At 43.0% G+C, this 26022-nt stretch overlaps 1 protein-coding gene across 1 annotated transcript in view; it reads left to right on the plus strand.

The window, feature by feature from the left end:
* Positions 1-26022, plus strand: part of LOC143285624 (uncharacterized) — a 181226-nt gene that overhangs the window by 75131 nt on the left and 80073 nt on the right. The window contains exons 5-7 of the mRNA XM_076593022.1: positions 1533-1876; positions 20780-20910; positions 21013-21644. Coding sequence (XP_076449137.1) covers positions 1533-1876; positions 20780-20910; positions 21013-21644 — 1107 coding nt within the window. The remainder of the gene's footprint in view (positions 1-1532; positions 1877-20779; positions 20911-21012; positions 21645-26022) is intronic.

Raw genomic sequence — 26022 nt, forward strand, 5'->3', positions numbered from 1 at the left:
TCTATACCTCATATCTACTGAATTTGTCTCTTGAGCGAACATAAAACAGGAATTCTAACGTACTAAATGTTACTGAGAGGTTTGGGCGGGGATGGGAGCAGAGCCTGGGATTGGCTGGAATTTCTTTCGTTTAGTCATCATAAAAAAAAAAGAACAACTTCTGATGATGGCTTATTGTTAATACGAGGCGAGACACATACCATTTAGTTTCTTTTTTTTTTTTTTTTTTTTTCTTTTTTTTAGCAGATATTGCCTCTCCATTTTTGTGTTCTTGATGTTGTTGTCTTTCTCAATGAGTGTACGTTCTGAGAATATAGTTATACACGTATATCCATAAAAACAACATTAATATGTGCATTGGAAAGGGTGACGCAATGGGGAAAAAAACAAAAACAAAAAAAAAACGACTTACACATGGAAACGGGGATTATCATATCACAAAATGAATTCTACCTGCTGTTTTAAGAGGTACCGGGTGACGTGGGAGTGCAGTGTTGGAGGACGAGATGGGTTCATGATCGTTGGGAAGCGAGAGGAGGTAGGGGAGTATGTGTGTGGTAAGGAGTCGGAGGGGGGGGGGGGGAGAGGAGGGCGAGGTGGAGGGGGGTGTCACTTGTTGCCTGTCAACTTTTGCACGTCATCAATATTATTGAGACAGCTTACTAGCGCTGTAAATGTCAGGACTCTTAGTTCCGAGAGTCACTGTGTGTGTGTGTGTGTGTGTGTGTGTGTGTGTGTGTGTGTGTGTGTGTGTGTGTGTGTGTGTGTGTGTGTGTGTGTGTCCATCTCCCTACTTCCCTTCCCTTCCTTTCTTCCGTCCTTCCTCCCTCTCTCTCTTTCCCTCTCCCCCTCCCTCCCTCTCTCTCTCTCTCTCTCTCTCTCACACACACACACTCACACACACACACACACACACACTCTGCCCTTGTCTTCTTTCTTTGATCATTTGCTTCTATCTATGTCAATGTGTGTTTCTTTTTCGGTCTATTTCTGTCCTTCGAGATCTTTTACACTGTTACGTCTTTTTTTAGTTCTCTACTTATTCCACTTTGATTCTTACTCATCTTCGACAGTCGTCCCCCCCCTCCTCCATTCCCCACCGTCTGCTTGAACGCAAGAGCTCTTTGCCTTGGCCTTTACGTATAAAATGGCTACGAAACTATTATCTTTCAGTCTTCATCGCCTCATTGTTTCTTTGAGTGGTGCGTTTCCTCCCTTGGGAAGAGTTTTCTTCTTCTTCTTCTTCTTCTTGTTATGGGTTTTTTCAGTACCTTCTCGATCTGTCCTTTCTCTCCATCTTACGGAAAAAAAGAAGATGAAATCAAATTAAAAAAACAACAACAAGTAAACGAAAACACGTCAAGTCTTCATTCCCTAAAGAACTGACACCCTGTTCCTTATTTTTATTTTTTTTATTTTATTTTGTGTGTGTGTGTGTGTGTGTGTGTGTGTGTGTGTGTGCATGCATTCACTTTCTCGCTTGATTTTGAACATTGGTGTCTATTTCTTCCTTTGTTCTGTTCCCCTTCTAGCTACGGCGCCATGGACATCAACAGCGCGGCACGTCGGAAGAACGCCACCCGCGAGAACACCAACACCCTCAAGGCCTGGCTCTACGAGCACCGCAAGAACCCTTACCCGACCAAAGGCGAGAAGATCATGCTGGCCATCATCACCAAGATGACCCTCACCCAGGTCTCCACCTGGTTCGCCAACGCCCGCCGGCGCCTGAAGAAGGAGAACAAGATGACCTGGTCGCCGCGAAACCGCAGCGGCGACGCCGACGACGATGCGAACGGCGACGATGACGAGGACGACGAAGACGGGGGCAAGGGGAAGGACGAGAGCGACGACGGGGACGGGGGTGGAGGAGGCGGTGGGGGAGGAGGAGGAGGAGGTGGAGGAGGTGAGAAGGGGAAGGAGGTGTCTACGAAAGAGGAGAACGGGTATCACGGCAAGGAGGAGAAAGGTCAGTGCCTTTATTATTATTTTATTTATTTATTTTTTTTTATATAGTTTTATCCTGTTTTTGTTTCGTTTCATTTCACTATATTTTATTCTATTTTCTCAATGGAAGGGGATGGTGTTTCCATTTTGGAAGATCTGAAAAAAAGAAAAGAAAACAAACAAAAAAAAAAAAAAGGTTCATTGAAGAACGATGGCAACATATTCCGAAAGGGGAAAAAACAATACTTAGGTCTTTGCGTATGTGTTCTGAAATATAACAGTTGTTACAATGATGTTATTTGGTGGGTTTTGTAAATTGTGCTTGGATAATATTGATGGGTGTGCTTTTATTACATTCATGTGTTTCTACTTCATCGTAAGTGCTTAATCGATTCAGCTGATTAAAGTAATAGATTTGTAAAGCGCTTTGAGGTTGCTTCCCCTTGTATCATATTGCGCTATATACAAATTTATTCTTCTCCTTCCTCTTCTCCTTATTCTCATCAGTATTATTATCGTTACTAATATTATCATTATCATTACTATCATCTTAAAAATGAAAAGGGGGATATTTTATCAATTTGGCAACCATGGTTATGGCAATTTTTAAGCGTTCTCTTTCCTCTAATGTATATTCGTTTCTTCATAATGGTCAGCCTGTTGAAGATATTACTGAAGAAACGTGTGGCGTGTGTTATGTTGTTGTCCTCTAAAGAACAGGTGAGTATGATATTATTACCATATTTTTGGCATCATTTGAAATTAAATGAAAATGACATCATACGATGGTTACGGTCACTCATGAAAGTGAAACAACTCATTTATTGTCATAGAACACAAAAAGATTAATAAACGCAACAATGAGCATCTGAGAGAAAAACAATTACTATCTGAAACATCTCTGTTTACTGTTCAAAGGGTATATATATATATATATATATATATATATAAATCTTGGCGGCCTGAAGTTAAGGTCGCAAAGAGAATAATATATCTATGTGAACAGCATTATCTCTCATTGTCTCTCACCAACACATACCTCTGTCTGTCTGTCTATGTTTCTGTCTCTCTCTCTCGTTATCTTTCTTTCACACACACACACGCGCGCGCGTAAAGCCCGGACTCCTAAAATAGCATGAGAGGCATCAAGTAACATTGATACTGTTCATTCCATTTATTTACGAAGAACGCTCGATTAAGTTGGTGCTATCTGAAATGTACCCTGTCCTGCAAACAGTCAAATGATCGAAAAAGAAATAACGCATAGTACGGTTCTCTTTGTTTTTCTCTCGTCCAAGTTTGATATGCAAATGTGACCTTCAAATGACTTAGCAGCACATGTATTTGTTCAGTGATGTTTTCTGCCTGCGTCAGAAACTGCAATGCGATGGATATGACTTGAGCATCTTTTTCTCCTTTCAATTGCAATTATGGAGGAAGATGGAGGAAAGTACAGCTCAGCTTCTCTATCTCCCCCTCTCTCTCTCTCTTCCCCCCTCCCTCTCTCTCTCTCTCTCTCTGTCTCCCCTCCCTCCCTCTCTCTCTCTGTCAAGCTGTTGATCCGTCACACACAAGATTGATTCGATTAAACTTCCGTGTTCAGTTACGTACGGTCTCATTTCCGCCTCGAAATATTTGATTCCACTCAATCACTGTGTGGATCTACAGCAGACGGAAGGAAATCCCATTACAAATCTTCCTCTTTGTCCCGCGTTTCTGTAACGAACCCAGCGAAGTCATTGAACGGTTTTGTCGGTTTTTTTGTTTGTTTTTGTTTGTTTTTGTGTGTGTGTGTGTGTGTGTTGTTTTTCCTGCCTCACCATCTGCACTTTTTCAGTAGCATCTCTCCTACGCAGATAATTCCGAGTGTCTTATTATGTACATCCAAATCCGGGCCCTTCTGCGGTCGCCAGGATGCCTCACCCCAGAGGAGACCCTTCTCTCGGGTTTCAGTATTAATTTTTGTTTATATCAGCTTGGCTTTCAGTAGTTGCCTTATCTTCATGTTGACTTCAATTTTCCTGTCTTATTTTAAGGTCGGCTTGAAATCCCCTGTATTGTATTGCACACACACACACACACACACACACACACACACACACACACACACACACACACAACACACACACATATATATATATATATATATATATATATATATATATGTGTGTGTGTGTGTGTGTATGTATATATATATATATATATATATATATATATATATATATATATATATGTATGTGTGTATGTGTGTGTGTGTGTGTACCTCCTATTTCCTTTCTTTGTCAGTAAAATCAGAATTGTTTGAGCCTGAAAGTAACCCCCGTGTGACTAGATGGGCCACATACAGCAATGAATAAAATTTCTCATTGCTATCTGGATGGAATGAGATGGAACATGACGCTAGGTGTAACCACTACTATCATGATTGCTACGTCACAAAGGCTGTAACTTCCGGGCTTCAACAGTGACCTTGAATGAGCTTCCTGGCTTCCATATTGATGACACTGAATAAACATTTGAGGTCAGAAAAGGCAACCACAACGACTGTAAACACAGCAGTTCCTTCCATCGCCTTTAACACTGACAAGTTTTCATCAGCTTTAGGTTATCCATTATTTTTTTTATACTTATTTCTGGTTTATATATAAACCTGTCCAAACTTCTTGAAAAAGTTGTTCTGAAGCAGCTCAACAACCACCTTTGTTTCAACAATCATCCTCCCATTTCAGTCTGCCTGTCGCACTGGCCACGGCACCGAAACCACTCTCCTCCACATCCTGAATAATCTACTGCTAGCGTCCGACTCAGGAAAAATTTCCCTTCTCACTTCTCGACTTGTCAGCCGCCTTTAACACGATAGACAATTCAATCCTTCTTTCCCGTCTTCATTTTACATTTGATATCAACGGCACTGTTCTGGACTGGGTCAAATTTTATCTGACTGATCGATTCCAGTCTACACTGTTGATACTTTCCAATCTGAACCCTTTAATATCGAACACAGAGTCCCACAGGGATCTGTTTTAGGCCCAGTACTTTTCACACTGTACATTGCTCCTCTCGCTGAAATTATCATCTGCCATAATGTCGGTCATCATTCTTATGCTGATGACACTCAATTCCAGAAGAGTGATACCCCTGAAAAATTGTCGTCGCTTTTGCAAGGAACACTCAACTGCTTCCTGGACATACAAAACTGGATGACTCTAAATAAGTTACAATTGAACGCGGACAAAACGGAAGCAATGATCATAGAAACTAAACAAAAACTCTCTTCCACTCATAACTGATACAATCAAACTTGGCAGTACATCCATCCTTCTTTCCAGTTCAGGCAGGAACCTCGGCGTTGTCCTTGACATTGTCCATGCAAAAATATATCAGTCAGACACGTCAATCCTGCTACTGTCAATTGCAGCGCATCAGTTCCCTCCGGAAATATCTGTCCACTGACGCAACATCTAGACTTGTCGTTTCTCTCATTCTCTCTCGCCTTGACTACTGTAACTCTCTATTGTCTGGTTTGCCTGCTTCATCCATTCAGTCTCTTCACGCCTGCTTCATCCATTCAGTCTCTTCAGCGCATACAAAACTCTGCTGCCCGACTCGTCCTCAGAAAGAAAAGATCTGAGCACATCACTCCTCTTTTGCAACATCTCCACTACCTGTCTCACACAGAATAAAGTACAATATCAGCACTCTATGTTATAAATGTATTCACAAATCTGCCCCTTCCTATCTCTGTGGTTGCCTTCACCTCTACACTCCATCTCGCTCTCTACCATCGGCTTCGGATCAACTCTTGTTTACGCATACCCAGATTCAAACACTCGACTGTTGGCCACCGTTCTTTCTTTGTCTCTGGACCTTGCAGCTGGAATGAACTTCCTCTTTCTCTTCGCCAGGTCTCCGCACTCCGCTCTTTAGTTCTAAGTATGCCACGTGGACTGGAAAAGAAACAATCACTGGCCTGAATATATTTTCCTTTCTCATGTCCCCCCCAACCCCCAACACACCTTTTCTTTTTGTTTTCTAAAAAATAAAAAACAAAACGTCGTCAGCTGCACACACACACACACACACACACACACACACACACTCTCTCTCTCTCTCTCTCTCCCTCTCTCTCTCACACACAACATCATTATGAAAATGCAGGTAATGCAGCAGATCCACCCCCATCCCCCACCCCTCCCTCCCTTCTGCAACCGTCTTCCATAACCCCCCTTCCCCTCCCCCCCCCCCACACCCCTTAAGGAGCGTTTGTTGCATACGGATTGCGGAAAAAAAATTCACAAACAACACACAACAACACACAACAATCTATTCTTTACGGTAATAATCTATTACCAAAACATTATATTCCATATGTATCCACAATAAAACAAAGCTTTTCTCTCTCTCTTAGATGTTGGAACTGCGGTAATTCCATTTTTTTGGTAAATATATTTTGTGAGGCATGTTTGGATAGAAATCAATTCAGAAAGTATACTCAAAATGTTTTAGCATCCAATTTAGAGAGATCGAAGCGTGTTGAGTGTGGTGGGAGGTAATATAGAGAGACTGTAGGATGAATGGTAGTTGTACGGTGGTTGGTAGAAAGTTATTCTCACAGAAACAAAAAAAATAGAGTGAGAGAGTCTAGAATAATGAAGAATCAAAGAAGAACGACAAGTAAAAAAACAAACCAAGCGGGTTGGTTGACATGGCCTGTCAGTGACAAAGCTTAGGAGAAGTGAAGGAAGTGAAGAGGGAAAAAGGAAAAATGGGGGCCCTGAGATGCGTGGGTGGACAGTGGCAAAATCGTCGTACCGCAGTGGGGGTTGTCGATCTGTGTTCTGTTATCTGCAGGACATTCTCACTTTCTCTTCCATGTAAACGCCTTAAGCGGCACCCACTGTACTAGTTCACCTCGGGATCTGTTTAAATTAACGTCGAGAACTCAACGGTTATCACTCCTACGAGAATAACGCTCGTATATCAACTTTGAAGATTTCGAGTGATAATTTCCCTTCCGATTCGAACACTTCCCCCATTACCCATCAGTAAAAATTAGTAAGCGAGCGGGGGAGACTTGTATCATTTTGCGGGTGAGTACTTTACGCACACACACGCAGCGTTGTGACATGGAAATGTCAATTGTATGTAGATGCCATCTGCGTTTGATTTTCATTCATGCGTCTCTCTCTCACATATTAGTATGTTTTATAAATCAAATGCATATGCGGACAGAGAGACAAAGCGGCATTTTCAGAAGAAGTCAACCGTTTCTTCTCGACACCTCGGAAGGAGGAAGGTATCAGATGGACGCGTGTTCTCAACATGTAGGACACGGCGAACGGATGAGGAGGAAAATCCAGCAAGGCTTAGACACTCGATTCATCTCGGCCAAATTGACGATGACGGATTGTCGGCCCATACATCACACACACACACACACACACACACACACACACACACACACACACACTCCTCCTATTCTCCCTCTGACGGGCCTTGCAGCCATCAAAACCAACAGCTCCACTCCTCCAACCCACCCCCCACAACCACCACCACAAACCTCCATCCTACCTACACTCTCACTCCTCCACCACCAACCCTCAACACACACACACACACTCTCTCTCTCTCTTAAACCGATCGTTGGACACTTCTGGTAAGATTGTGCGCACTTTTATTTGGGCTAAAATACTGACCGTTCAGTCCTGGGGGAACATGAGGGCAGGGAGTGTGGGATGGGGGATGTAAAAGAGATTCAAAGATTCAAGACTCAAAAACTTTATTACTCAAAGATAAAGATTTTAGGAATTGCCTAAAATGAGAGAGAGAGATACACAGAGAAAGACAGTGTGTGTGTATGTGTGCGTGTGTGTGAGGTACGAATAGAGAGAGAGACAGAGAGTGTGTGTGTGTGTGCGTTTGCGTGTGTGTGTGAGTTTGTTCGTGCACGTGAGGAAACAAAAGAGGAAACCTGAGAGAGAGTGAGAGAGAGAGAGAGACAGAGATGAAGAAAAACAGAAAGACAGAAGGGACAAGGAGGGAGCTTCGGGGTGATGACAAGACACGTGTGAAGAAGGAGCCGAGATTGCTTGAGGGAAGAAGGGGTGACGATTGTGTAGGAAGGAAGGAGGAAGGAAGGAAGGAAGGAGGAAGGAAGGCTGGGGGCCTGAGAGGTGGTGGTGGTGGTGGCAAGGGGAAAGAGGTGTAGCCGAGGCGAAAGATGGGGGTATGAATAGATCATAGAGTTTCTGTATGATCCCTCGAGGGCAGTTTTAGTTTTCGTTCCGATGATTAACGGCCGTTAAAGGGGGCATCCCACTGTACCGTTTCACTCCTAACGCACCGGCCATCATGTTTAAGTTGACGGTTTTATCAACCTGCACTGGTTTGATCACACACGACGAGGAAATGAACGCACGTAATAAACGGAGTTGGAATGATTTCTGGATGAATTTCCTTCCGGAATTCCTGACACGTTCCGTCCCATCTACTCCGATAATCAGTCTCTTTCTCATTAACATCAGTAGAAGAGAGTTAGTGAAGGGCGGGGGAGGGAGAAGTGGATTCTTTTGCGTATGTGTGTACGGTATGCTTTACTAGCACACACGAACGAATTTTCGTATGTGACCGCTTGGTATATGTCAACATTAGTTTATGTTAGTGTTCATGCGTTTAGAATATTCTTTCAAGCATGCTCTCTCTCTCTCTCTCTCTCTCTCTCTCTCTCTCTCTCTCTCTCTCTATATATATATATATATATATACTCCTCTCCTCTCTCTCTCTCTCTCTCTATATATATATATGTATGTATATATATATATATATATATATATATAGAGAGAGAGAGAGAGAGAGAGAGAGAGAGAGAATTGGATTCAGCCAGAATAAGTTTGTGCTGATGTGTCATTTGTTAGTTGCATGCTGCATGGTTTGAACGCATGAGTACTCTATCTTATCCGTGATTGTGACACGAATTCCTGCTGCCCCAAAATGAACCGTAAACTTATCTAAAACTTGCTGAAACGAACAGAAACCAGTATACTACCTGTTCCGAAACAGTTCACGGATTCGAACTATCTTCAGCTTTGAAACTGAAACAAATGTATCATTTTTACTTGTTTATAATTTGTAGAATGATTAGTAGCTAACAGTTTGATCGGCGTTTTCAGTGACAGCAACAGCAATGACAGATGTACTGTATTTGTGTGCCTTAAACTATCTTCTACAACTGCTTGTGATGTCTGTCTGGTTTTGTGTATTCTTTCTGTTGGATCAGTCGGCCGCCTTTGACACTGAGATCACGCTTACATTTTTGATTATATTTATAACTATTTATTTGTGTCAGGCTCTGCTTTTTTTTTCTGGTTTCTTATCTGCATTTATAAAGGTCTCAGTAAATTCCTTTATAAGAAATTATCACAGCAATATACCTTTTTACCCTGGGTTTGGATTGACCCAAGGTTTAAACAGTAAGCCTGGTCGGTTTGGTTTGCATTTTCAGCTCCTTTCTGTGGTTTTCATATTCATTTTCGGACCACCTTTCGTTTGGCTGAAGTCTGTGTATGTTTTAATGTTGTGTATCAACACTTTGAACATCTTTTTAGCCCTCCAACATATTTTTTTCCACTGCTGTGTCGTAGCCTATGTGAGAGCGTAGGACAGAGTGACAGCGCAGCGCCTTCGTGCCGACGAAAGGAGATGCTTTACGATCTCCGTCGGCAAGGTCGCAGTAATCTGAAATCATGAGGTGGCTTCACGAACACAGCAAGCTATTATCACGTGCTCGTTTAACTGCTGGCTGCTGTGCCCCATAACTCACCTCACCTTGCGCACAGTCTAGGAACAGCGGCATACCAAGCACGTCGGTGGGGTGTCTCTATATTTTGAAGTTATTCTCGTTGTCATCAGCATGTGTTGGAAATCATTGGACATTTATGTACATTCGCGAGTGATTTATTGCGATCACAAAGTGTTGTTGTTGTTTTTCAGTGCTTCTTCTTAATCTAGCACAGCTGCGCAAATTAATGACGTAAAACGGAAGACAGATCTCTGTCTGTCTCTCTTTACACATATTTATACATTTGCGCACACACACACGTACACCCCAGCTCTCTCTCTCTCTCTCTCTCTCTCTCTCTCTCTCTCTCTCTCTCCCCCACCCACCCACCCACACACACACACACACACACACCTGTAGTGGGAAGTAGACAGACAGAGAAGAAGGGAGACAGATAATCAAAGTCATGGACCGTTCAGCACGATACAAAATGGTCACTACAATCACTCCACAGTCCCAAGATAGCGACACGAAACTGTACGTGAGACCCTGAGAGTCAGCCAGTATCGATAGGCCTATCCTTTAAAAAGCACTTTCACTTTTCACAGAAACCAACAACAAATAGGCACCTAGATTAAGGATACGTGTGGAAGAAGTGATATCACCCAATCTGACGCTCTATGGTGAACGAAAAAGTCTTGAGATCAACGCACAAATCGATTGGTATGCAAGAGGTCGAGAGAAGCCATCCACAGGACTCAAGTTGCTAAACGAGCGCCAGAAAGGCCAAGGGACACATGGAACGGAACAGTGGGCATTTCAATTTCTCAAGGAGGCGTCTTTGCGTTCGGAAAAATCCATGTACGCTGCACCACATCTGCTGGGCCTTGAGTGCAGGCATATATATGTGTGTACCAATCCGAGGGGATTTCTTCTTCACATGGGTTTTTTTTTAAGTGCGCCAAGTGCGTGCTGCACACGGGACCTCGATTTATAGTCTTATCCGAACGACTAGACGCTCAGTTCGATTTTTTCCAGTCAAACTGAGAGAAAGGTCGAGAGCGGGATTCGAACCCAGACACTCACAGACTCTGTATTTGCAGACGAGCGTCTTAACCGTTCTGCCACCTTCCTCCTTGGGTGGAACCATGGGCAAAGAGCTTAAAGAGAATGACCACGTGCACCTGAAGTCAGCCAGCTAACACATTTCAGGACAGACAGCAGTGGAGATCTCTGTTGTTGGCCTTTCTATACGTTCCACAGACGCACACAGTTTCAGTTTCAGTTCAGCAGCTCAAGGAGGCGTCACTGCGTTCGGACAAATCCATATACGCTACACCACATCTGCGTAACCCAACGCGCTTAGTCAGGCCTTGAGAAAAAAAAATATATATAGATAAGCTTACATAAATAAATAAATAAATAATAATTATGATATAAAAAAGGTAGTAGTAATGAAAATAATAATAAAATAATATAATAATGATAAATAAATAATCAAATAAATAAGACAACACACAAAGATGGTTAAATAACCATGCAATTAATTTGAAGACTTTAGTACTATAAAGTTATGATGGATTGTACGACCACTGATTTTAAGTATTTAAACCCTCATTTCCGCGTAACCTTGGCACATCTCAATTCTTTTAAGTGTGGTTTTCTTTTTATTATGCTGCAGAAAGAAAATAAATCGTATTATAAATTTTAGTTTGCTCGACAGCAGTAAAAGTGACAGTAGTTTGACAATTTAAAAAAAAAAGAATTACTTTTTTTTTAAATAGAAAAGAGAACAGAGTAGGATTTTGGTACGTGAAAAAATAAGCATTCTGACTTCATCTTTTGGATTTGAATTTTTCTTAAGAAAAGTTCGAGAATGAGCTTAGTATATATATATATATATATATATAACGACTTCTTCTTTTTTCTTCTTAATTTCTATAAAAGTTAAAATAAGATATTTTCTATATTACAAACATACTATTCAGCAACTGTAGGTTTTTTCAAGATTCGCAGCAATAACCCACCACCCACACCTCTCGATTCCTCTCTCTCTCTCTCTCTCTCTCTCTCTGTGTGTGTGTGTGTGTGTGTGTGTGTGTGTGTGTGTGTGTGTGTGTGTGTGTGTGCTAAAAATGACACTTGCAATTTGGTAATCACCGCCCCCTCCAGATTACACTTCCTTCCTCAACGATCTCTCTATGTGTGTATGCGCGCGCGTGTGTTGCATGCGTAGTACACACACACACACACACACACACACACACACACGCTCACGCGTGTACACACACACACACACACGCACACACACAGACACACACACACACAGACACACACACAACGTGATGTGACAGACCACACACGCAGTAAATGACACTAAACCCCCTCCCGCAACCCCCCTCGCAACAACGCACCCTCCCTCCCCCCCCCTCCCCCCCCCACGCTCCCGTCACCTCCTTACCCTCTACCCCTTCACGCCCCCAACCCTCCTAACTCTCCCCCCCACCCCCCAAAACCCCCGGAACCCCCAAACCCTTCTCACCACTACCACCACCCTCTCCCAGTCCCCCAACCTTCACTCTTCCCCTTCCTTCACCCAATCTCAGTCTAACCCACAGCCGCCACGCCAGTGCGCGAAGATGAGAAACGTGTGACAGGCCAGCAGTGGAGGTTATAGATGACCGCTCCAGATGCCATCGTCACCACCACCACCACCACCACCAGGCCACCATCGCCACCGCCACCATCACCGCCACTCACAGTGGTGGCTTCCCTTTTGACACTCAGAGTAGCTCCCCCTTTCGTAACCTTGCGTGTCAAGGGGCCATGTGAAAAATGGCGGCACCGATCCATGGACATATCCTCCATCTCGCCTGTTCTGGGGCTTTTCCCCCATAATCCTGGAGCGAGAGAGAAAGTTTCAAATGAGCCCCCGAACCCCTCAGACCCCACCCCGCCCATCTTCTTAAATGTTATACCTTCATGCACATACCTCTCTCCATCCATCGTTATGAATCTGTGCTCTAAAATATGAAACGATCATTCGGTAGGCTTTCGGCAGCGTGTGTAAACTGCAAAGAGTGCAAAACATTGTCATAGATCAAGCGTTTCAGACTGTTACGAGCTACGTTCGCCTGCAATATTATGCAGCTGCATTGACCTGTTGGCAGAGATGTGTGCGAGAAGGAACTCCTGTCCATATATATATATATATATATATATATATATATATATATATATATATATATATATATATATCTCACAACATCAGCAACACACAACGGCGACAACAACAATAATAATAAAAATAATAATAAATAATAATAATGATGATGATGATAATAATAACAACAATAATGGCGATGGTGACGACGACGATGATGATGATGATGATGGTGACAATGGTGAACTGAAGAACGTTTTTCCTACAACAGTCATGGCCGCTGACATTGACAACACCACAGCGCAACACAACTCAGGGCAATGCAACACAAACACAACACGAACACGTTTTAAACACAATTCTTTGTAACCCACAACACCAGGACACAACCATACACTTCATCGCAACACATAACACCAGGACACAAACATATACTTGATTGCAACACACATACCACACCATGACACAATCATAACCTTTAAAACTTTCGCAACCGACTCTGTCTCGAAATCACGCAACCTTTTGGGAACTACTGCTAGCGCTGCGAGGCGGCAACCACAGAAGCTGGGAATAGGTGGGATAAGAGCGAGGGTTGGGGGGGTGGGGGGGAGGGGAGCGGGAGGTGGGGGCGTGGGGGGCGGGGGGGGGGGGTAGTGGGGAGCAGAGCAACAGACATGAGAAGAAAGTGAGAGGGAGAGAAGGGCAGTGGGAGGTGGGCGGGATTTCGCTAGCTCGCTTTCATGATTTATGAAGAGAGGGCCTCGCGCATGATTAATACAGGGGCTGTGGGGGGATGAATGATACCCAAATCTCCTGATGGGCCCGGCTGAAGACGAATTCTATTGTCTCCCAAAGCGATATGACGAAGACGAACGAGGCGATCATCAAGAGAGAGCGTTGAGTACAGGTGTGTAGCTCGTAATGACGCAGTGAAGATTATACTTTATTTCTCCAGAGAGAGAGAAAAGTAGGTCTATCATCAGTGGGTCAGTCAATGATTAAAGCCGACTGTCCACTAAAGCCCTTTTGAGGATATAACTTGGACAAGACACTCTCCATAAGAATCAAATTCTAGCCCAGACAGCCGTGACAGAAACTGCCACATCTTGCTGTTCTCATGGTCATAGTCGGACACACGACTGACTATCATGAAGTATGTAAGTTAGTAAGTATGAGAGTAATTGAAACATGTAAGTAAGTGGGCAAATGAGTAAGCAAGCAAACAACTAAGCTGGAAAGGAAGAAAGGAAAGAAGAAAGTAAGCAAAGAAGTACATGAATGAGTAAACGAGTAAGTCAGACAAAGTCAGTCAATCGTACGGATGTCCGTTTCAGTATTCAGTTTCAGTAGCTCAAGGAGGCGTCACTGCGTTCGGACAAAACCATATACGCTACACCACATCTGCCAAGCAGATGCCTGACCAGCAGCGTAACCCTGTCCATGCACACACACACACACACACACACACACACACACACACACACACACACACACACACACACACACACACACACACATACACACACACACACATATGATTGCATGCATACCTACATACATACATATATACATAAATGAATGAATGATATGCAATTGCACTGGAAATAAATTCATGACATAAATATGATGCAAATATATCTAAAGCAATGTTCTCTTGCCCTCTGACGTCACTGTGGTGATATGTAAGCTGTTCATTATCAAATTAAAAATCCCGAGAAAAAAAACTATATGCACAACGTACAACATGGCAGAAGTATCTTTGACAGAAAAAAAAAAAAAATCCATGCCCATGTCTTTGTGATCTGAATGAAATATCAATGAAAGGGGAATATACTCATTATCGTGCGTAGTGTTTGTGTGTGTGTGTGTGTGTGTGTGTGTGTGTGTGTGTGTGTGTGTGTACGCGTGCTTGCTTCACCACCTGCTCTACCAGCTTGACTGCACGTACACACACACAAAAGACATTGTTTTCAGGGCAAGAAAAATGACCGCTCATTTCGCCGTCTCACAAAATGACTGTGACACACGTGGGAAATTCTCTCTTTCGGTGTGTGTGTGTGTGTGTGTGTGTGTGTGTGTGTGTGTGTGTGTGTGTGTGTGTGTGTGTGTGTGTGTGTGTGTGTGACGCAAGTTGGAAAAAAAACTTATCTTTTTTCCCCCTCGAAGTACCACTTGTTAAATACCATTTGCTGGTTTCCGTTTTTGTCGTTGTTCCTCGAGCTTCTTTTGAGCCGCTTTCTTTAAACATTGAAAACAAAGAAATGAGATGAAATAAAAAAGAAAAAAAAAAGAAAAAAAAAAGAACGTGCCCCAACAGAAATTCTTCACTTATGCGATGCGTTGTAGAATTTTGTCGCAACAACAACAAACAATTTTATGTTTGCTTGTTTGTTTGTCCTTTTTTTTTTCTTTCTTTTCTTTTTTTCTTTTTTTTCACAACCCTTGTTATTCAATATGTGATGTAAATGTATGATTTCACGTTCCGATGGTCCCTTTGGGAACATGAAATAACATTCCTTCTCTCTCTCTCTCTCTCTGGCTCTCAATTTCTCTTCACTGCTCCCTCTCTGTGTCTAACTCTTATTATTTGCCTCTGTTTATAACACTCTCTCTCCTCTGTCTGACTGTCAAACTGTCTGCACTTCTCTCTGTGTCTGTCGGTTTCGGTGCGAGAGAGAAATGGGTGAGGGGAGAGAGAGAGACAGAGACAGACAGACAGACAGAGAAAGTTGATATCATACCAAAAACACGAAAATCAATTCGGCGCCAGAGTTTCAAGACAGTGGTGCGAATTCCTACTGCTGCTAGTCCTCTGTGTCCTGCCATGTTTGTTTTGCACAAACAGTTCGATGAAAAACGAACACTCAGAATAGCAACACGTTCTCGATTACTCCTCTCTCTCTCTCTCTCTCTCTCTCTCTCTCTCTCTCTCCACCCTCTTCATCTCCCACGTCTCTTCGCCGCCTCCTACTCCGTCTCTCTCTGTGTCTCTCTGTCTGTCTGTCTGTCTCTGTCTCTCTCTCACTCTCTGTCCAACTCCTCTGTTCTGTGTGTGCGTGCGTGTCTGTGTGAAATACTCCTGGGAGTCCTCGGACGAAAAGCTTCCGTGGGTTGTTAGAGCACTACCAGTTCCCATTGTTTTTTGCCTGATAAAATCGTATGAGTGGTTTTCCTTTTCCATATCCCTCCTCTCCCTCATTTATTAAAAAAGAAAAAAAAAGGTCGTCGGGAGGCGATAATGGAGGAGGGCTGGTTTTCAAAATATAACTTTCTCTCTCTCTCTCTCTCTCTCTCTCTCTCTCTCTCTCTCTCTCTCTCTCTCTCTCTCTTATGTTCCTCACTCTCCGACAATAATGATAATAATTATGACGATTGTTACCGTCATCATCATCATCATCACCGTTATGATTACAACTAGTAACACTACTACTACTGCTGCTACCACCACTACTACTTCTACAACCACTACCGCTACAATAAATACACTACTGGATTAAGTCACAAATTTCCGCGTTAATTATAATACGATTTAGCCCCCAGCCCCAGCCCCGGCCCTCCTCTCTCACCAGTCAACCCCACTTCCTTTTAATACCACCGTTACAAGAATTAAAATTGTCAGTGAGCTGTTAAAGTACACCAAAGCATCCACTATTTTGTTTCCAGTACAACACACAACCTTAATGATTTTAAATCAAATGTACAAACTCGTCTGGATCAAATGATCATCAACGCATTGTCATAGCTTTTTTTCTTCTTATTTTTTTATAATTGATTTTATCTTTAATCCACAGTCACACAAAATTCTGTTGGGTTTTAAATGTATGAAGAAGAAGGTGCACCCCCATATTCGCTGCAGTACAACACGACTTTTACTTTTGTTTTAAAGCCACAACTACAGACCCATTTGGTAAATAAAAATAATATCTCCAGGGGCTAGAATACGATACGGCATTGTTTGTAAAGCCACAATTACAATAACTGAACAGACAATAAACAGAAAATGATATGTGTGTTAATTGTAATAAAACACTGCCTTGTTTGTAAAGCCACGAAAACACGATGGATAAAAACAAAGTGCATCTTCGCATTAAATTTTGAACATAAATTGTATTTTTAAAGCCACCATTACAAAACCCTACAGGAGTTATATAAATATATCGTTTTTTTCTGCAATAATAAAAACTATACGGTTGGGATTTAAAAAAAAAAAAAAATAAATAAAGTCATGTTGACTGCATTACGACATGACCTTGCTTTTATAAAAGCCGCAATTGCTCCAACTTCTCGAGAATTAAAAAAAAAAAAAGGAAAATAAAAGAAAACAAACATCACCGTGTTGGATGTAACACGATATGACAAGTTGCTGTTGTTGTTTTCTTTTTAACCGCAAATAAAAACAAGCTCATCCGTTAAAGGAAGTAAATAAACGAAACACATAAATGCATAGATAAACACATTCACCCAATAAAGTAAATAAATAAATGAATACATGAATAAACCAACAAACACTAGGGAAAAATCAACAACAACAACAACAAAAACACCCTTCAGACTGTCTGGCATTGTGACAGAGTTTCAGACGCGCATGGATCGATCAAAGCCTCAAGCTCGCTCGCCCCCACCACCACCCTCCAGTCAGTCAGTCTCTCATTCTCTCCATGAAGAGGAGATGGAACGGGCAAGAGGGACGCAGAGAGGTGTTAAACAGATGCTGCGATAAACGAAGGGTCATTTGGGTCGGCTGCCGCCCATTGCTGGTGCTGGTGCTGGTGCTGGCAGAGACCACCCCCCTGCCCCCTTCTCTCTCTCTCTCTGTCTCTGCCTCTCTCTCTCTCTCTCTCTCTCTCTCTCTCTCTCTCTCTCTCTTCGCTATTGATCTGCATAATAGTAATAATAACACACTGGTCAAGCCCTAAGCTATATTCGCCATTCACGATTATGATTGGACCTTTTTTTTTCCTTTTTCTTTCTTTTTTTTTCTTCTTTCTCGCAATTGATCTGCATGATAATAACAACAACAATAATAATAATAATAATAATAATAATAATAATAATAATAATAATAATAATAATAATAATAATACATCGGTGGTTAAGCCCTAAGCTATATTCGCCATTTACGATTCTGATTGGACCTCTTTTTTCTTTTCTTTTTCTTTCTATTAATCTGCATGATAATGAAAATACACTGGTCAAGCCGTGTAGAGTTATATTCGCCATTTACGATTCTGATCGGATCTCTTGGCAAAATGGCGGAGGAAGAAGAAAACAAAATCAATATTTAGGACTGGATATTTGCAGCCTTGAATACCCCTCCTCCTCCTCTTCCTCCTCCACACACACACACACACACACACACACACACACACACCTCTTCCTCCCCGGAAAAGGAAACAATAACAAAACCGACTCTGTAACAGAGTGAATTAACGCTGCAATTGAAACTTTGATGGCAAAACGTTTCCAGTGCTTTGGATGCGCTTTCATTCTTTTTTCCCCAGCCTATATATCTGGGGACTCTTAAAACAAACCATTATTACTATTATCATTATCATTATTATTATTAATCCCCCTAGTGTTCAAATTCTTGATCAAAGAAACGATAGAGTAGTCTGCTCTTTCGAAAAAAAAAAAAAAAAAAAAAGGCAGCAGAACGTAACAATGGTACACATTGGTCACTTGCTAAGAACGGAAACCTTTCCGAAAGATTGCACTGCATGGATTTTCTTTGCTTTCCATTAAAGTGTGTAACTTCCTTTCGTGTAGAGCTAGTTCCTTATCATAATAAACTTACTTCTTTGTGGTAAATTCAAACCTAGCTCACCGCAGTGTTGCGCATTGCCACTCTTTTTTTCCCCCCCATATCGTCCGTGCTTGTTTTTTGTTGTTTTTTGTGTTTTTTTTCCCTGTCCAAGCTTTATACAGACTTTATTGGTCAGACTGAAAACCGCGTGGCGCCCGTAGTTTGTATTTCACATGCTTTGTTAACACATTACGACGGGCGCAATAGCCGAGTGGTTAAAGCGTTGGACTGTCAATCTGAGGGTCCCGGGTTCGAATCACGGTGACGGCGCCTGGTGGGTAAAGGGTGGACATTTTTACGATCTCCCAGGTCAACATATGTGCAGACCTCCTAGTGCCTGAACCCCCTTCGTGTCTATATGCAAGCAGAATATCAAATACGCACGTTAAAGATCCTGTAATCCTTGTCAGCGTTCGGTGGGTTATGGAAACAAGAACATACCCAGCATGCACACCCCCGAAAACGGAGTATGGCTGCCTACATGACGGGGGTAAAAACGGTCATACACGTAAAAGCCCACTCGTGTGCATACGAGTGAACGCAGAAGAAGAAGAAGTTAACACACTACACACGGGATATAGCTTACCCCTACAGGATCTAGTAGAGGAGGAGAGTTAGCAGGGAGAAGAAGAATCGCTCTCTTCCCATCAAACCAAGGATCAATATTAAACCATCCACCTAGTGGCAGAATCGGTTAGGCGTAGGACTACTGATCCGCTCCCGATATTCTATCTAATAACGTTTAGAAACTAACCAAGGATGAAGTAAGACAAAACAAAAACACAACAAACACCGCATAATTATCTTTTGTAACAAAATCTCTTTCCCTGTCTCTCGCTGCACAGGAGGGGGAGAGAAATCGTCTCATCTTGAATGGTGCGCGTAGCGTGCACCGACTGTTATACATACCAATTATCATTTCATCAGATACTTGTTTCATTTTGCTTTGCTTTGTTTTGTTTTAGCGGTATTCATATTCGTAAGTATGTCGACAACTATAGTAATTCACAGTTGAACTCTCTCTCGAAAACTATAGTAAAGTACGGCTGATCTCTCTCTCTCTCTCTCTCTCTCTCTCTCTCTCACACACACACACACACACACACACACACACACACACACACACTCTCCTTCCTCTCTCTCTCTCTCTCTCACACACACACACACACACACACTCTCTCTCTCTCTCTCACACACACACACTCCTCTCTCTCTCTCACTCACACACACACACACACTCATCTCTCTCTCTCTCTCTCTCTCTCACACTCCTTTCTCTCTCTCTCTCTCTCTCACTCCTCTCCCTCTCTCTCTCACTCACACACTCACTCCTCTCTCTCTCTCTCTCCCCCCTCTCTCTCTTTCTCTCTCTCTCTGTCCCTCATCCCAGTCCAAAGGCAATCTGTTCGTCTGTTCTTCGAGGTGTCAAAAATTGTGAATACAGTCAGGTCCGGTGGGACTTGCTAATGGTGTTTCCCCTTTCCCGCAGATTTTTTTTTCTCACACATTTTTCCCTCCCCTTTTATATCTCCAGCTGCATCAGAATTAGGAAATCACCCATAATGTTGTGGTTTAGCGTTTCATTAACGGTGTTAGGCGCGCGCGTGCGTGCATGCGTGCGTGAGAGAGAGAGAGAGAGAGAGGGGGGGGGGGGGGGGCAGACAGAAACAGGGGGAAAGTATGGTTTTTTTTGTTTTTTTTTAATTGTTGTTGTTTGTTTGGTTGGTTGTTTTGGGGTGTTTTTTTTTTGGTTTGTGTGTGTGTGTGTGTGTGTGTGTGTGTGTGTGTGTGTGTGTGTCTGTGTGTGTGCCTACGTCTCTCTGTCTCTCTCTCTCTCCGCTTTCCTTCAAATATATGTGAGCTTGTAACTGATAAATTAGCAACAGACAGAAAAAATAGGTCACGACTAAAATCATGATCCTTGAATCTCTCTCTCTCTCTCTCTGTCTCTCAGCAGATCGCTTGGTTGTTGTTGTTGTTGTTATTGTTGTTTGATAACGGTGTGACAACTCAAGACAGCCTAATGATAACGATAATCATTATCAGCAATCTGATTAATTCACCGGTCTCCATGTCACCACTGTTGCAGACTGCGCCCTCAGCCAGAGCCACCCGCCAGACACGGTGGTGCAGGCCAAACGCCTCTTCGAAGACGACGCTCACTCCCCACTGAACCTGCCCTCCCACCCCCGCCCCCTCTCCGGCCTGCAACCCCCACACGTCCCTTCCTTGCTGCCCCACCACCACCAACACCACCGACCTCAGCAACAGCAGCAGCAGCAGCAGTCACACCACAACCAGCACCAGCACCAGCACCAGCAGCAGCAGCAGCAGCAGCACTCTCCTCACGACAACAACTTCATGGGCATCACCTCTCCCCCAACGTCTTCGCAGCCGTACCACCACCACGGCGGCCTCAGCTCCGCCGACGCTGTGGGACTGAGCTCGCCTCTGGACACTGCCAAGCGGCCAGACTCTCTGTGTTCCAACAGCAACGACTCCGGGCTCAGCGACGTCAACTGCAACTTCTCCACCGACGCGGCGGCGGCGGCAGCTGCTGCTGCGGCTGCGGCGGCGGGGTTGGACGGGTCGGTGGCGGGGTTCCGGCCCAAGATCTGGTCACTGGCCCACGTGGCCACCTCCGACACTTCCCCTTACCTCACTTCCGGGACCATGACTTCCGTTTCCGGCGGAAACCGCTCCTTGCCCGGGATGGGGATAGGGGTAGGGGTGGGGGTAGCGGGGGGCCCGCCCAGGAGTCCTGGAGGAGGAGGAGGTGGAGGAGGGGGGATGGTGGAGAGCAAACCGCCGATGGGGCCCCTCTCTTCTTCCGTGGGCGGCATGCATGGCGGCGGAGGCGGAGGCGGGGGGTTGTGGGGATCAGGGTCAGGGTCGGTGTCGGGGTCGTCGTCCCTGTACCCCTCCCCGCCGGCCCCGGCCCCTCTCGGCGGCAGGCAGGGCTCTTCTTTCGGCATGGGCGCCATGAACATGAATATGACCATGAACCACCAACACCATCACAATCCCCACCACCACCACCCGTCCCACCACCCCTCCCACCACAGCAAGAACTCTCCGATCCACTCCACCCCGATGTTCTCGCACCCGGCCCTGACGGGTATGCCCGGTGCGGGGCTGGGTGGCCCTGCCAACAGCGGGTATACCCAGCTTTCTTCCTTCTACCCGCAGTCTAAGCTCTCGGTGGATTGATGACGAGAAATGGGTGTGTGTAGGGGGTGTGTGGGTGGGAGTGTTGGGGGGTGGGTGGGGGGAGGGGGGTAGATAAACTTTTTACACAAACAGTTGGATAGACGGACAGATCAGAACGACTGCTTTTTTTTTTTTTTTTTTTTTTTTTGTCGTCGTGCATTTATATCAGAACTGAAGATATGAGTCAAGACTTATGTACAATACGAACTCTCTGACTGTATATAATTTCATATATTATAAATAAATAAATATATATATATATATATATGTATGATTATTTCAAGGAAACGGACTGTATAATACTAATCATTAAAAAAAAAGAATGTACATCCGTTTCTTAACGATTATGTTATTTGTTATTGAGTCATCAACTGGTGTATTCCTTCCCGAATTGAATGCTCGTGTACGTATTAATATTTGTTAAGTCGAGGCATGTTTTTTGGTTTGTTCTTGTATTGGTGTGATCGTGCGTTGTAGTCGGGAAGTATTGTTGCTGATGGAAAACGGATTGACGCAAAACTGACTGTAACTTCGTGTCATGTCAGTAGTGACAGTAGAGATGACGTAATATAATTATAGTCAGATGACGACAGATGTTGAGGACAAATGTGAATGGAGGATGACTGATTAGGTTTTGACTGATTTTGACTCAATGTCTGATATGTCAACATAATCATTTCAGCTTTATGAATGAATGAATATTACATTATAATTAAATAAAACTTTAAAAAATTTAAAAATTTTTTTTAAAAAAACCCTAACGTTTACCCATGTTCATCACGTCTGTCATGGATGTAAGAAAATAGGCTAGTCGTACACTAAAGGGGAGACATAGAACGGAAATTAGTATGACGATAGGGTATATGTCCTACTGATAAATCATAATCAATGAATGTTCAGCTATTCACTTCTTTAGTCGTCCGTCTGTCTGGCTGACCACTGCCTCTCTCTGTCTCCTTGCCTTTGTGTCTCTCGTTCACAATGCCATCAATAGGGAAATGGCACATTAACAACTAGACGATTTGGTTACGTGCTGTATTGTTCCCCTCCTTAACACCCCATCCCCGCCACTAACTACCTTTCGTACCCACTTCTCCACTCGTAAATCCCCATGGTTGGGGAAGGGTGGGAAGGGAGGGGGCGGGAGGAGTTGGGTGATGGGGGATGGGGGATTCGTTCCCATCAACAGCACGAAAGCCACTCTGTCATACGCACAAACACTACATACACGCCCAGAGATAAACCGACTGTCTCTCTTCTTCTCTCTGTTTCTATGAGTACATAATATTTGTACTTGTAGCGTTCTTATTTAGGTCCTTTGAGAATGGGCCGAAGGTCATGTAAATGTATATTATTTCAATTCTCTGTCTCTCACACTCTCTCGTTCACTCTCCCTTTCTCTCTGTCTCGTTCTCTCTCTCTCTCTGAGAAAGGTACTCCCCCCCCCCTCTCTCTCTCTCTCATTATCTCTTCCAGCCGATCTGTTTCTGTCTCTAACATTAGATGATTTGATGACGAAAGAATGAATTACATGGTTTGTTTTTCCTGTGGTCACTTTTTGTATTGCGATTTTATCGAACCTGGTCTGCCAAGAGAAGAACGCGCTGATCGTGAATTGTGTGCTTGTGTGACAGTGTCTGTGTTTTAAGCTGTACTGACCGATTATAAATGTCAAGAGCATAGATGAAGACTCTCTCTCCCCCCCCCCCCCCCTCTGTGTGTGTGTGTGTGTGTGTGTGTGTGTGTGTGTGTGTGAGAGAGAGAGAGACATACAGACAGACAGAAAGAAGAAGAGAGAGAGCATGTTTGTGTGTGTGAAGTCAGAGGCAGAGAGAGAGAGAGAGCAACCCATATTGTAATCTCTGTATTCTGCGTATCACTGACATGTAATGTCTATTATGTTTCGTCGCTGTTGTTGAACATACCGCGATACTATGTGTTCTTTCAATGTGATTCTCACGACTAAGCAGACTGCATGATTCACCATGCAGTTTGGAGTCGTAAAGCGTTGTCTTGATCTTGTGTTCAAGACCCAGCGCTTGCCTACATAAATATAAAAGAGCAATGACAGTAGACTTTTCATGTAATTATCTAATCATGATACTAAACCTAGCGGAATACGATGTATGAAAGAAAGGCCCAAAGACAGCATATGGATATTGTGTTTAAGTTTTCTTCTTTTTTTTTTCTTCTCTTGTTTCTTTTGTTTGATTAAGTATTCCAAAGAGTAAATATTTATGTTCACAATGAATTGTTTCGTAACTGGAGAATCAGGATGGAACCGTGTGTTTTGAATGATGCGAATTTAATTCTCAGAATAAGTAACGCTTCACTTATGTCGTCATTAGTTAGGGGTTTTTTTTGTGTGTGAGTGTGCCTGTTTGTTTTTCATTGTTGGTTTTTTTTCTGTTAGTTTTTGGGTTGTAGATTCTTTGTTTGTTTATTGTTTGTTTGTACTTTTTGTTGTTACTTTGGTGTGTGTGCGTTTGTGCGTGCGCGCGCGCGCGCGTGTGTGTGTGTGTGTGTTTGTGTGTGTGTTGTTATTGTTGTTGTTAGTTCGTTTTTTTGTCAGGGATTCTATGGGTGTTCCCCCCACCCCAACTCCCCCCGCCCCCTTAGATCGTTTACTGGTATGGCAGTACTTCATACCCCCCCATATCTAATCCGGCCTTCATCCCATCATTGGTAACATTTGAATGACAAATCACGGCGCTTGTCTGCCAATTTCCCTCCATTTTGCATTCATGGATCATTTCTTCCCCACCCCCACCTCCCCGCCCACACTCTCTTTGCCCCAGCGTTCGCTGGTCTTTTTTCATATGTCTCTGTATCCCTTAGTGTCATCTCTTTCCAATCTCTGTTTCTAATATCTGTTTCTTCCCCCTGCCCCTCCCACCTCCCCATCCCCCCACTGCCCCCCAACCCCACCCCCGCACTCCTTCAATATCTGGTCACCATTTCTCTTTCTCCTTTGTCATCACTATTCCCCAGTCTTGTGGACGAGGGCGAGCTAGTCAAGATGTGGTTTTCATTATGTAATGTATGACTATTTTGTCATTTTTGCTCTCTTTTTTTTTCTAGTCCTTGTTTTGCTTCTGCCAAGGGTAACTCCGTGTTCAGTTGTAAAGGCCTTTGTTTTTTGTTTTGTTTTGTTTGTTTGTTTGTTTTTGTTTTTTTTTTCTGTGTCTTATGTGTCATATCATTCAGTTCTTATCTTATTTCATTCGTCTGTCTTGAAGGTGTCTTACATTCTTGATTATATTTTAAATGTATTAACATACGGTAAATACGCTTTTATTGCAGTTATTTACCTTATTTTATTTCAAACTGGGTTTACACACACACACACACACACACACACACACACACACATATATATATATATATATATATATATATCTATGAAACATCTCAAAGCGCTAACAACGTAGGTTAGGCATCTGCTCCTTTTTTATTTTAATTTTTTTTTAAATCAGAAACTGTATAACGTATATATGGACCAGTACGCAAGCTACGATTTTTCACTAAAACTGGAGGGAAAAAAATCACTGAAATGTGCAAGCTGGCATGCTTCAATAATTTTGGCCTCTTTTGCAACACTAAGCATTTCACGTAATGTGACAGAAGTAGGATTATTAGTATCATTGGTTCTTTGTTATAATTATTTTCTTGTAACAAAACAGTTTTCGACAAATGTATGTTTGTAACACAAGAACACAATAGCAACTTCTGATATTAAACATATAGGACATTACAGTTCCATATATCCCATTGAGGTATCTGGGTGCCAGTTTGGGACTGGGCAAAAATAGATCGAATAGGACCCCGGCAGACTTTTTTTTTTTTTTTTTTAATTAAAAGAGAGACAAAAAATATGGAACAGAGCTGTTCCAGACATTGAAAAATATTTTTTTAGGTAAATATCCTACATGCTAGCGGATGAATTATGTCTAAGTATAGCAGCAGTTGGACCCCTTGACTGCGAGGGGGGGGGGGGGGGGATAAAACAACAATAGAAAGAGATGTTTCATGTCAATATCCAGAACAATCAGCCCAAATCTAAGAAAGTCTTTTGGAGCCAGTTGCATTGCTCGGACGGATGAGCCTAGTATGGTCGTAACC

The sequence above is a fragment of the Babylonia areolata genome, chromosome 9 (genome assembly GCF_041734735.1).
Source record: "Babylonia areolata isolate BAREFJ2019XMU chromosome 9, ASM4173473v1, whole genome shotgun sequence".
NCBI lineage: Eukaryota > Metazoa > Mollusca > Gastropoda > Neogastropoda > Buccinidae > Babylonia > Babylonia areolata.